Below are 13,234 nucleotides of genomic sequence, written 5' to 3'. Positions count from 1 at the left end.
CTGTCAATATTTGCTGGGTATTTGCCCAAATTAATAAGAGAGGATACTGTTTTAATACTGTAAAGTTTCTTATGTATTATGCAAAAGAAGTAATTTTAAAAAGCAGTGAAAATGTCTTTGATAACATATTTTAAATTGCTCCTTTCCTGAAAGTAGTTATGTATTCAGTGTTTCATTTTTGTCATTTTTACACAAATATATGTATGTAGATACAACCTAAATTTAAATTTGCCTGTATGAAAAAAATAGAGATATAAGTAGAAGAACATATATGTAACTGAATATCCTGGTTGAATGATCTGAATGAAGGCTGAAACTGTCACAGATATCCTTCTTACTTGATAACTTTCTCAGTGAAAATTAATCCTTTCTTAATATATTTAAACATCTTATTGAAGGAAATGGAGTGGGCTCCTTCCAGTTAAATGGTGAACGAGATGGGTCATTATATCAACAACAGAATGAACATAGAGGCACAAACCTTTCAAGGAAAGAAAAGAAAGATGTACCAGTAGGTATTTATATTCATAAAGGCTAATTCGATTTATTTTCTTTTTATACTGTTTAGTTAGTTTTACAATTATAATTAGTGAACTACAGCAATTATTTATTTTATAATTAGTTATATTGGTACTTTAGTATATTAATTGTAATAATATGAATTGTTTAAAATTTTTAAAAAGTAACTTTGCTATGGTAAACTTTAATGATACCTTTCTGTTGGAATTATTTAGGCCATTTGTGACCTGCATACAAGTAAATACTTATTCATCTTGTGATCAGGAAATAACTGTTACTGTTCTCATTGATGAGAATTGATCTTAAAAGTTGCTTTTAAGAAGACTTTAAGAAAGTTCAAGAAGTTTAGGAAACAAGGAGATGGACAGATAAGGAAACTATAGCTTCTACACTAGGATGAATTTCTAACTGTAGACTATGCAATTTGTGATGTTACTGCTCTTAACTCAGAATAGCTGTTGAGGAAGAAAAGTTATTTTCCAGTAGATAATCACGAAAGATGAAATTAGCCATAGCAGCTATTTCTATTATAAATATTAGATAAAACACATGACAGAACTATTAAAACATAAATAATATTTATCAGATTAAAAATGTTTTAACATTTGTAAAGAATGTACTCTTCTTGATCATCAGAAGACATTTGTCTATTGTCATAAAACTTAAAACAAAACAAAAAAGGCTTTAAATTCCCCAATTCAGCAGATGCCAATGAGATCATGAAATGAGAATATTTTTAAGTTTTTGTGTATGCTAATATTAGTAGTTAGTTTTTTAGAAATTTATAGTACCTTTAATATGATCTATGTGCATATAGCTATGGTTTTGCACAGTAAGCATTGTTAGAGGCTTTGTACTGTATCTGTTCAACTGTTGAGATTTTTCTATAGAATATGGCATACTATTTTTTATAATTCAACTAAGGCATTTGACTGGGGATATCTATTGTAATTTGTGAAATTTTTGACATTTTTAAAAAAAGTGTAAAATGTCTTTCAGAAATGGATTTTATGAAGTCTTTTCAACTGAGCAGTGCGTTTTTGCTTTTATCAGTTTAAAGTTTAGGCTGCCCTGCTAATGTAATAGTACAAAAATGCAGCCTAATGACTCTGCAACAGTATAATAACCTTTGAGAGCTGTATATATTTTATTGTGCAAACATTTTAACAAATTTTTATTACCTTATTTCATTAGTATAAGGAAGTACTTGTTAGGCTAACAATCTTAATTATTCTGAAATAAATATTTCATGATTGTGTTATAGGATAAACAGTGTTCATGATATATTGAAACATGACTATCATTTGCACAGCTTCTTGAAATTATTTACAGCCAATTCTGTTAGTATTTAAATTTAACAATTATAACATTCAGAGATTCCTAATTAAAAATGGTGTTTCACATAAGATAGATGATAGAAGATAATTTAAGAACATAAATACAAAAATAAATACATAAAGTATTTGCCAAGTGGAAAAAAATGACCAGAAATTGGTGGCAGTAATAGGCTGTACATTCTCATAAACATACCTACAAAGTAAAATTTTATATAGTCAATTTAGAAGTGTCTAATAGTTACTTATATAAGTGGTAGTACACAGAGTATTTGTATCATGCATATGAAATCAATACTATGTTTTTAGTTAATTTTTGTTATATCATTTAAATAATTCTGATTTGTATCAGATGGAGAAAGAATTATAATATCACTTCTTAAAGAGATGTTATTAAGATTAACCTTGAAAGAAGTCTAGACTTTCATAAACTTTATATTTAAAGTATAATGTCTTTCAAAGAAATACCTTCCCTAGGGGACAAGTCATATACTCTAGGAATGTAGCTCATTTGAAAAATATCTGGTATACTTTTGAATATTGTAGGTGAGCATATGTGATATTTTTGCGCTTATAATTATCAGTAAACGCTGACCAATGGTGAATATATTTGAGTAAATCAAAACTTAAAACAATTGATAAAATACATTGTAAACAAGGTTAAGGTATTCGACAGACTAAGAGAGCACATTTGTTATAGATATATTAGATAAAGTATTTAAATATAGATTTATATCAAGAACTTCAGCAAATAGATATAAGTAACTTAGAAAAAATAATAATAAAAAAACAATTTACAGAAGAGGAAATACAGGGAGCCAGTTTAGATGTTTTTAGAAAGATTCTCAACCTTTCTAACAATCAGAGTCACGCAGATGAATGAGAAATGCCTAAGAAACATTTATTTTAAATTAAATTTAATGGGATGACATTGGTTAATAGGAGATTTTATATATAGTACATACATCTTCATGGCACACGATCTATATATTGCATGTGTGCCCATTACCCACAGTCAAACCGTCCTCTGTCACTACGTATTTAGCCCCTTTTCCCCAGCACCCCCTGAGAAAACAGTTTTTAATAATCAGTGTGATAACATTAAGCATCTGTGAGACAGTAAGGAGCCAGGACTCTCACACATCACTGGTGAGTTGAACGTGATAGGAGCACTCTGAAAGACTGTGGCAGGCAGCATCCGCTAAAATGTGAAAGGTACAGATGCCGTGTGCCAGTGGTTTCACTTCTCACAGTTTACCCTAAAAGAAACCCATTCACAGTAACAATTAGGGAATCGCTAAATTGTGTTATAGTTGTGGTATGCTGCAGTTAAAACAAAAAACCAGCTGTATATGTATGCATTTGAAATGCTGTTCAAGACCCATCATTAAGGCAAAGAACAAAATGTACAAGAGTTCATAACTATTAGGTTCTTAAACACACACAAAAATAGTGTTTTCTTTGGGGACATTTATATAAATGTATACAAAAATGTATGAAAGGGTACACAAATATGAGTGCATATTATTGCTGAGACAAAGGTTTGGAAGGGTTTTTGAGGCACAGGTACTAGGAGTAAGTGGACTGTGGAAGATTTATATGGAGCTTCAGCTTTATCTACAGTTTTTTGTTTTACAAAAAAATATGTTTATGTATTTTATTCTAATGTGTGTGTTTGAAAAACAATACTGTCATTCCAAACAGCAACAAAAGAGGTGTAATCGTGCATGTGTTTTTCTTCTAGAAGCCTATTAGTAACGGTCTACCCCCAACACCTAAAGTGCATGTAAGTATAAATATCAAGTGTTCAAACTAAATACAATGACAAATAATTGCTTGTATGTGCACCTTTGGTTAGATTGTTTGTCTGTTTGAAAAAAATCTATGGGATTGATAATTTAAATACTAATTGATTGCCTGACCTGTGGTGGCGCAGTGGATAAAGCGTCGACCTGGAAATGCTGAGGTTGCCGGTTCGAAACCCTGGGCTTGCCTGGTCAAGGCACATATGGGAGTTGATGCTTCCAGCTCCTCCCCCCTTCTCTCTGTCTCTCCTTCCTCTTGCTACCTCTCTGTCTCTCTCTCTCCCTCTGTCTCTCCTCTCTAAAAATGAATAAATAAATAAATAAAATTAAAAAAATAAATAAATACTAATTGATCACATCTGAAAAGCATTTTTCAAAATAAAATTATGATAAAATTATACTTTAAAGTTCCTTTATTCCAAAATATATTAACACCTTCCTTAAAGATATTATTGAAGAAGTGTGGAAAAGGCACATGGATGTAATAGGAAGTACAGACTGTAGATTTGACACTTTTTTTTTTTTAGAGAGACAGAGAGTCAGAGAGAGGGATAGACTGGGACAGACAGACAGGTACAGAGAGATGAGAAGCATCAATCATTAGTTTTTCGTTGTGCATTGCGACATCTTAGTTGTTCATTGATGGCCTTCTCATATGTGCCTTGACCGTGGGCCTTCAGCAGACCAAGTAACCCCTTGCTCGTCAGCACCCTTGGGTCCACGCTGGTAAGCTTTGCTCAAACCAGATGAGCCCGCGCTCAAGCTGGTGACCTCGGGGTCTCGAACCTGGGTCCTCAGCATCCCAGCCCGACGCTCTATCCACTGCGCCACCACCTGGTCAGGCGATTTGACACATTTTTTTCTAGCATATTTTCAGTTTTCAAATCCATAGAATTTTGAAACTAGAAGGAACATTTAGGGAGCATCTGGCTCAAACTCTTTGTTTTGACCATGAGTAGAACTAAGACCCAAAGGTTGTAGTCTCCAACATCACAAAACTTCATCTAACTCTAATGAGACCCTCCAACTAGATCTTCGATGTCCTGTAGTATATTTTGTTGTGGAGTTTTCTTTTTAATTAGACCATGTGGTCTCTGATAGGATTAAAATTATATTAACTCATGTAATTTTAGGTTAGTTCAGATAGAGCTACATTTTCAATGCTTACAAAGCTATCATCCAAAACCTATGTAACACTAATTTAAATATCCACAGTTTTTCTAGTTTTCAGCCTCCCAACTATGCCTTTTAGCCTTTTTACTTTTTAACTCTACTTTTAAATTAGTATAAAAATCTAAACTATATTTTATCTTACAAAATAAAAAGAAGTTTTTAGTTTAAAGAACTCCCAAGTCTAGCAGATATATATACAATGAGGATGAAATTTTCTGTTTGGCTATCAGACAGAACTCTGGAGTTCACAGGGAAGAGCTGATAAATAGGGAAGGCCAGAGAAGACCGCTATACAAATCAACTGAAGGCTGAGACTAGTTTGTTTTGAACCTCATTTTGTCATTGGGATTTTTAGGGGTTTTAGTAGTATCTTAGCAAATGACTTTTGGTAGCTATCTTAAAGGATAACTTAATTATTGGTTAGTAAAGTGATAAAATTTCTGTCCTACACTATAAAAAACATTTTTTATCAGTCTCCTTTTGGTACGAAAGGCTTTAAAATACTGGTTGGTAGGTTCCTGTGAATAAAAGGAAAATCTTAAGATTTATTTATTTTATGTTAATATATTTATTCCATTATAATCAACAAGTGATGTGTTTTCTCAGAGTACAGATGGGGCAAAAGTATGTAGGTTCACAGTTGTGTGTACATGAAAAACAGTTTATTGTATTATTATTTATTTATGATTGTATTTTTTTTTTTTTTTTTTGTATTTTTCCGAAGCCAGAAACGGGGGCAGACAGTCAGACAGACTCCCGCATGCGCCCAACCGGGATCCACCCGGCACGCCCACCAGGGGGCGACCCTCTGCCCACCAGGGGCGAATGCTCTATCTGGGGCGTCGCTCTGTTGCAACCAGAGCCACTCTAGCGCCTGAAGCAGAGGCCAAGGAGCCATCCCCAGTGCCTGGGCCATCTTTGCTCCAATGGAGCCTCGGCTGCAGGAGGGGAAGAGAGAGACAGAGAGGAAGGAGAGGGGGAGGGGTGGAGAAGCAGATGGGCACCTCTCCTGTGTGCCCTGGCCGGGAATCAAACCCGGGACTTCTGCACGCCAGGCCGACGCTCTGCCACTGAGCCAACCGGCCAGGGCTATTTATGATTGTATTTTTTTATACAAACAACTAACTTTAAACCTACTTTTGCCCCCCATATTGTGATGCACAATGCTGTTCTTCTGACCAAACTTTTTTATATTCTTTTTTCCCCCGCCGTGTAGTAGTAAAAGTGATTAAATGAATAGCTTTCTAACCTAAACAACAACTACAAAGTTAACATTTTACTCTTTGAAGATCAAAAAAGTTTAATGAGTGATATGATACTGTATTTCATTATAAGATATTAGCTGAAAGATTTATAAATGGGCTTGATAAATAAATAATCAACATCAAAGAGGAAAGCTTTTTTATTGAATCCTGCCAGAGAAAATAATCGTATTGCTCAATATTTTTTAAAAGTGAATATGTTTTAAGATTGAATACATATATGAATTTTTAAATCAATCATACCTCTTACTTTGTAATATTAAATTCAATGATTTTAGGCTTACAGAACCAAGTAAGAAAATTTTTCATCTTTGCAGAGATTATGAATTCCTTCTTAGCAGGAAATTTTATATTGCTCTTGATGTGGGACATGTAAATAATACCTTTATAAACAGATTATTTTGCAGAATTGGTTGCTATTACTACTTTGTTTATCTGAGAAGATAGGAAAAATAAAACAATTCTTTTAAGTAAAATCTTGTATCAGTTGACAGTCTGTTGTGGAACCTTTGTGGTACTACAGTGAGGCAAATGACTATGGCTTGGTATATTAATTTGGTTGTTCTTCATTTTTTTAGATGGGTGCTTGTTTTTCAAAAGTTTTTAATGGGTGTCCCTTGAAAATTCACTGTGCAACATCATGGATAAACCCAGATACCAGAGGTAGTACCATATGTTTCTATCTGTTATCTTTCTAATTGTTTTTTAAACTGAAGCCATGAAACTACTCAGTATTACTCATTTTATGAATCTTTCTGAAAAATAATTTTGTTATAGTAAATGTTTCTCTATGTTATATAGCAGTGTTTGAGGTGTGACACATGACATTAAAATTTAACTGTATACGGCCCTGGCTGGTTGGCTCAGTGGTAGAGCGTCATCCTGGCGTGCAGGAGTCCCGGGTTTGATTCCCGGCCAGGGCACACAGGAGAAGCGTCCATCTGCTTCTTCACCTCTCCCCCTCTCCTTCCTCTCTGTATCTCCCTTCCCCTCCCACAGCCAAGGCTTCACTGGAGCAAAGTTGGCCCGGACGCTGAGGATGGCTCCATGGCCTCTGCCTCAGGCGCTAGAATTGCCCTAGTGGCAACAGAGCAACACCCCAGATGGGCAGAGCGTTGCCCCCTGGTGGGCATGCCGGGTGGATCCCGGTCGGGTGCATGCGGGAGTCTTGTCTGATTGCTTCCCTGTTTCCAACTTCAGAAAAATACAAAAAAAAAAAAAAAATCACTGTATAGTCACCATATTATTGTAGCAAAACCAGGCATCCTCTGCCACCCTAATTTCCTCCAGAAAAGTTTGTTCTTTCCTGCAGCACAATCATTCAATATCTGTTTTATCCTCAGCCCTGCCAAAAGAATTTAACTACCAAGGATCCAGGATCTGGTGACCACTTTAAAGGCCTCTTAGCTTAAAGGGGGTCATAATGAGAATAGTTGTCATTTGGCGGTGACTAAAGACTCTATATATCTGTATCTTAATAATTATCAATATAAGATGTACACAGAAACACACACGCACACACACATACATACATACTCTTTCTAAACCTTAAAAATCCAAGGTACTTTGATTTCACAGGTAGAGAGCATGACAGCCATTAGGTTGTGGAGCTAAAGTTGAAGCCAGTCCAGCTGTGTGTGCCCTTTCTCTCCCAGTACCAACCCTAAACCTGGGCCAATGCAGGAAGGCTCATCACAGTTGTCTCAGCATACCTCCCTTTGGTCTGGACAAGTGTCTGACCTGTTGTTTATATTGTAAACACAGATCAAACAGGACCATGACCAAACTTCTAGTATCTGCTAGAAGATATTGAGGAATCTAGCAAGTATCCAAGTTTTAGGTAACTTCTTAAGTAGCACTAGTCAGATCTTTTTTTGATGTTAGTGCTTATAATACTAGCCCATTTGCAAAATTTTTGAACCCATATCAGCTGTTCTGTGTGGCAGTTGCACGTGACCCTCTCTTAGAGGGATTTCAGGAAAGGACTGTGGAGTCTCTGCCAGTCCTGTGCCTCCGCTGAGTGGGAGGTCTGGCGTGCCGCGCCTCAAAACCTTTTTGTATGTGAAAGTTTTTGTCCCTGCTTTGATGGTAGTATTTGCATATAATTCAGTTCAGTAAGTGTCTAACCAGTTATTTGCATTAAAATAAAAATATGTAATGCTTATAAAGCATAGTTCTTTATATGTTAATGCATATTTACTTAATTTTAGACTATAAATTCTTTTTAAAAGTTTTATATATATATCAAAATCTGAATTATTTTTATCATTTCAGATCAGTACTTGATATTTGGTGCTGAAGAAGGGATTTATACATTGAATCTTAATGAACTTCATGAAACATCAATGGAACAGGTATGTTATTTTGTATTTTCCTTGGTTTTAATTTTTAAGTTATATAGGTAGATACTAGACAGGAAATAATTTTAAATTCAGTGATTTGCTGTCTCTTTTATTCATAAAACCTTCATAGAGCATGTTCTGTTTAGCAGGGAGAGCAGACAGTTCAGTGCTGGTTCTCCCCGACAGGGGCTCACCATCTAACAGAGGAAGCAAACATTAGCCAGTGATGTGCCACTCAGAGTTAAACACAGGTGGGCTACAGGGGCAGAAGTCACTGGCACCCCCTGGTGGGAGATGAGGAGAGACATTTGAAATGGACCGTGAATGACCATAAGCAGATGTTGCAAAAGAGATAGAAAGAGGATAATATGAAGGCATGAATGAACGGATGGTCAACTAAAGTTTAGAGTGAGGATAGAATAGTATTGATACATGAGGCTGCTGGGTAGGCAGGTGCCAAACCCCAGAGCTGGGTGTCGTGCTGATGCTTAGATCTGTGTTTAGATGTATCTGTTTGCAGTATCGAGAGATGAAACTAGAGATTATGGTTAAAAGTAAAGAAGTATTGTCAGGGCCCTGGCCAGGTTGCTCAGCTGTTAGAGTGTTGTCCTTATACACCAAGGTGTGGACACAATCCCTGGTCAGGGCACATGTAAGAATCAACCGATGAACATGTAAATAAGTGGAACAACAATCCATGTTTCTCTCCCCTGCCCCCTCTAAAATTAATAAATTAAAAAAAAATTTTTTTTTTTAAATTTTAGAGAGAGGGACAAACAAACAAACAAGAAGGGAGAGAGATAAGAAGTATCAACTCGTAGTTGTGACACTCTAGTTTAGTTTATTGATTGCTTTCTCATACTTGCCTTGACTGGGAGTGAGGGAGTTACAGCCAAGCCAGAGACCCTGGGGTCATGTCTGTGATCCCACACTCTAACCTGCAACCTTGGGGTTTCAAACCTGGCTCCTCAGTGTCCCAAGTCGATGCTCTATCCACTGCACACCACCTGGTCAGGCTAAAAAAATTTTAATGAGATTTTAAGAAGTGTCAGAGCAGCATTTGGGGGAAGCTTTTGGCATTTAATGCTCAGAGATCAGAAACACGAAACAACTTGTAAAATTGCTAATGATGATGTTAATAGCTGATACCTGTGTAAAATTTACATGTGTTCCAGGCAGATTTTAAATACTTTACATTTATTACTGGTCACAACAACCCTCAGGTAGATACCAGTAGTCTCATTTCAGATGAGAAATCTGAGGCACAGAAAGGATTAGTAACTTTTCAAAGATCTCACAACTATTCAGTGCCTCTACTGGGATAAGAACTCAGGTGAGCCGGGGTGAGTCCATGTCCTCAACTGTTCACCATACTGCCTCTCCTACATATATTGTACCCACAGATGGAAGAGCTATAACTGGCTAATGACAGGTTCAACATGGAGCTTAAAGAGAGTCGGAAACTTGAGGTTTCCAGCAGGGGAGACAGGGTGAATGACAGTGCTTTGGGCAGGGTAAATCTACAGAAGTTGCCGTGAAGGTATTGAAGATGCATTCATTTGGTCACATTGAGTTTTGAGTGCATATAGGATGTATGAGTAATTCTCCATTATCAGTATAAATTGATTATGAATGAAATGAAGAAAAATTCATAAGTAATAATTTCTTCATAACCGAACATTTCCATCTTCTTCCATCCAACATTTTTTTAGTCAGATTTTCTAACAAGGTCCTAAACTGTATGGTATATCTTGAATCTTTCATTGGAGTGGAATACAGTGAAGTGATGAAAAAAACTTGGAACTAGGGGAAAAAGAGAAGACTCTTGTGATTTACAATAATTAGTGAAGAACTAATTCAAAGAGGGTGATATTTTTCTTGGATATAAGAATATATCTAAAATTCATACTACCGGTATGAATTTATATATATATATCTATATATCTAAATATATCATACTACCGGTAACAATATTAATTATAAAGAACAAGACCAACGTCATGCCCAGGTGGATAAGCACTTCTTAACCTAATTAATGGGCTGTTACATAAAGGCACTCATCAACTCCACTCAGCCCGTTTGTAGTAAGACCCCTTATTCGGTGCTTCAGCATTAGAAATTACACTGTTAGAGCGATGTTTTCTTAGCTAAACCTTCCCTTCAAAATGACGCATTGCCTCCCGGAGGGAGCCCTTAGAGAGGGAGTGTATGTGAGTCCTGAATTTTTTCATCTTACTGTGAAATGGATTATTAGGTTGGTTTTCTCTGTACTTTAGGGAAAGAAACTGTGGCATGAGTCTGCTAGATAGGGGAAGATGCTGAAAGGTGAGAAAATGACACAAAACAGGGTCTGATTTAAAATTTTTAATCTGTTGTTATTACTTATAGCTAACATTTACTGGGTGCTCAGTGCGCACCAGTCCTCTAAGCACTTTACAAGGAGTACCTTGTTTAATCACCACAACTCTATTGGTATAGGTGTTTGTTTTATAAATAAAAACACTGAGACATACATTATATAAATTACCCCAGGTCACAGAGTCATTGAGAAAGATCTCTGAATCGGCAAACTGTAGGACCTCCTCTTCTTACCTACTACATACTGCCGTTAAACTGACTGTTTTCACCCAGAGCCTAATTTGCTTAGGGAAGTAGACATTACAAATCTAGAAAAATTTAAGAGCTTTGTTTAATGTGGCTAAAAATGAGAATCCAAAATGAAATTCAACACTTAATAAAACTTTGCATGAAGACATTTTTTTGTCTTTGTGTTGATAATATGGAAGGGATTTGAGTCTTTTCATGGTACTTGCATTAAGTAAACTATATCACTGACACTACAAATATAATAAACCATAGATTTGGTACTAGAGAAGTGCTTCTAATTTGTTTATCCCCTTTTATTTTTACCTTCTCTGTTTTAATTCTTCAGGGCCATCATTATAACTTTGTGCTTTAATGTAGTAATGTCCTTAGAGGCCTTGATATGTTTCGTCATTTATTTCTTCCTTCTCTCCATTGCCCGTCCTCATCCCAGTTTATTTTTGGAGTAACCTAGTGGGAACTGCCAGGGCAAACCCAGCAGCCAACTTGTTAAATTTGAATGCTTTAAGTGTACTCATCAGTGGTTTTCAAACTTCACTGTACATTAGAATGACCTGAAGGGCTCCTTAAAACACAGATTGCTGGGCCCACTTTCAGAACTTCTATGAAGTCTGGGATGCTGTCCAAGAATTTCCATTTCTGACAAATGCCCAGGTGATGCTGATGATGCTGACTGATGCAGGGACCACTTTGAGACCCACTGATATTCATAATGAAATATCCGAATGGGAGCAGTTGTTTTTTTCAAAGTATATAGACTGTGTTCCATGAAATGCCCTTTTCTTTGCCCCAAATACTAATTACTTTCAAGCTTTTAGAGCTGTCTCTCAGGTCTTTGTACTAAATTTCAGTAATGAATTCCATACATATATTCTTTATGATGTGTAAGTTTTCATCCTGTCTCTCTGAGCTGTTTTTTTTCTCTACACCTAGTGTTTCCATTTCCTGTGCTTTACTGCAACATGACCCTTTTTTTAGTCTCTTCTGCTCCAAAGCCAAGCATGTTCATCTGTACAGACAAGAACACTTTAGGGGGAAGTACACAAGCGAGTCTTAACTGTCTAACCCCAGGACTAAAATAAAGGAATAGATACTGAAAATGTCCTTTTCCTGTGCAGTTTGGGATTACATAGTTGGATAAGGGAGACTCGAGCTAATTATATCACATTAAGACATAGATAATGAAGTTGTATCACTAATTTATTTTTTCCTTCCCCTATAAATGTGTATATATAACATGTTCTAAATGCCCTGTAAAGTGAATTTCTATTCAAAATAAGTTTCTTTTCAAAAAACTGACTTACTGATATGACAGTTTAGGTTAATATATACATATTATATTGCTGTTCCCTGTCAGAAGTTTGTAAACTTTGTGCCTTTTTTTTTTAATCAGCTATTCCCCCGAAGGTGTACATGGTTGTATGTAATGAACAATTGCTTACTATCAATATCTGGTAAGTCTTTCAGTATTCAAGTACCTTACAATTGTTCCTATTTATTTTATTAGCTTTTATGTTATATTTATTTTTCCCTACAGGTAAAGCTTCTCAGCTTTATTCCCATAACTTACCAGGGCTTTTTGATTATGCAAGACAAATGCAGAAATTACCTGTTGCTATTCCAGCACACAAACTTCCTGACAGAATACTGCCAAGGTAACTGTACACTTATCTTTCCATCCTTAGACGTAGTGGTTAATTCATCCTAATAAATAGATACACTGCAGAAGTTGGAAAGGCACTCAGTTTGGGTTAGTAGAAATCATGTGTAATGAAAAATTATAAGAAATAGTATATTTTCACATGGGCTTATCACATTTTTTCTAAAAAATTTTTCCATTATACTTTTGAATAACAGCAAACATTTTCTTTTTAAATTTTTAATTGCTTCTATGAGGTTAAAATTAATTTTTTCTGTAATTTGCTGATAATTTTAAATCACAGTGTTTTTGACATGTCTATTAGTTTGAATAAAATGAATTTTTCTGAGTGTACAGTTTCTAAACTTAGAAATCAAAATGATTTATTAAATAAAGGTTTTTCTATTAGTTAATTACTTTTAGTTGAGCGGCTTAACTTTTCTACTTTTAGGACTTTTTAATTACACTCTCTCTTTTGCTGATTAGCATATTGGGCCTCATGTATTGACTGATAGTCTTCTGAGTCCGGTATAATTGTATTTTACAAAAGCTTTGT

At 35.5% G+C, this 13,234-nt stretch overlaps 1 protein-coding gene across 5 annotated transcripts in view; it reads left to right on the top strand.

The window, feature by feature from the left end:
* MAP4K3 (mitogen-activated protein kinase kinase kinase kinase 3) overlaps nucleotides 1-13,234 on the top strand; it is a 147,481-nt gene that overhangs the window by 120,382 nt on the left and 13,865 nt on the right. For all 5 annotated transcript variants that reach the window (XR_010730273.1, XM_066266968.1, XM_066266967.1 and 2 more), the window contains 6 exons: nucleotides 399-511; nucleotides 3,598-3,639; nucleotides 6,672-6,756; nucleotides 8,368-8,447; nucleotides 12,433-12,493; nucleotides 12,577-12,694. Coding sequence is in view for 4 of the 5 variants with exons in the window: in XM_066266968.1 (XP_066123065.1) it covers nucleotides 399-511; nucleotides 3,598-3,639; nucleotides 6,672-6,756; nucleotides 8,368-8,447; nucleotides 12,433-12,493; nucleotides 12,577-12,694 (499 nt within the window). In the remaining variant the exon portion in view is untranslated. The remainder of the gene's footprint in view (nucleotides 1-398; nucleotides 512-3,597; nucleotides 3,640-6,671; nucleotides 6,757-8,367; nucleotides 8,448-12,432; nucleotides 12,494-12,576; nucleotides 12,695-13,234) is intronic.

The sequence above is a fragment of the Saccopteryx bilineata genome, chromosome 3, assembly GCF_036850765.1.
Source record: "Saccopteryx bilineata isolate mSacBil1 chromosome 3, mSacBil1_pri_phased_curated, whole genome shotgun sequence".
Classification (NCBI taxonomy): Eukaryota; Metazoa; Chordata; class Mammalia; order Chiroptera; family Emballonuridae; genus Saccopteryx; species Saccopteryx bilineata.
The sequence above is the reverse complement of the archived record's forward strand: the minus strand, read 5'-3'. Positions and strand labels throughout refer to the sequence as shown.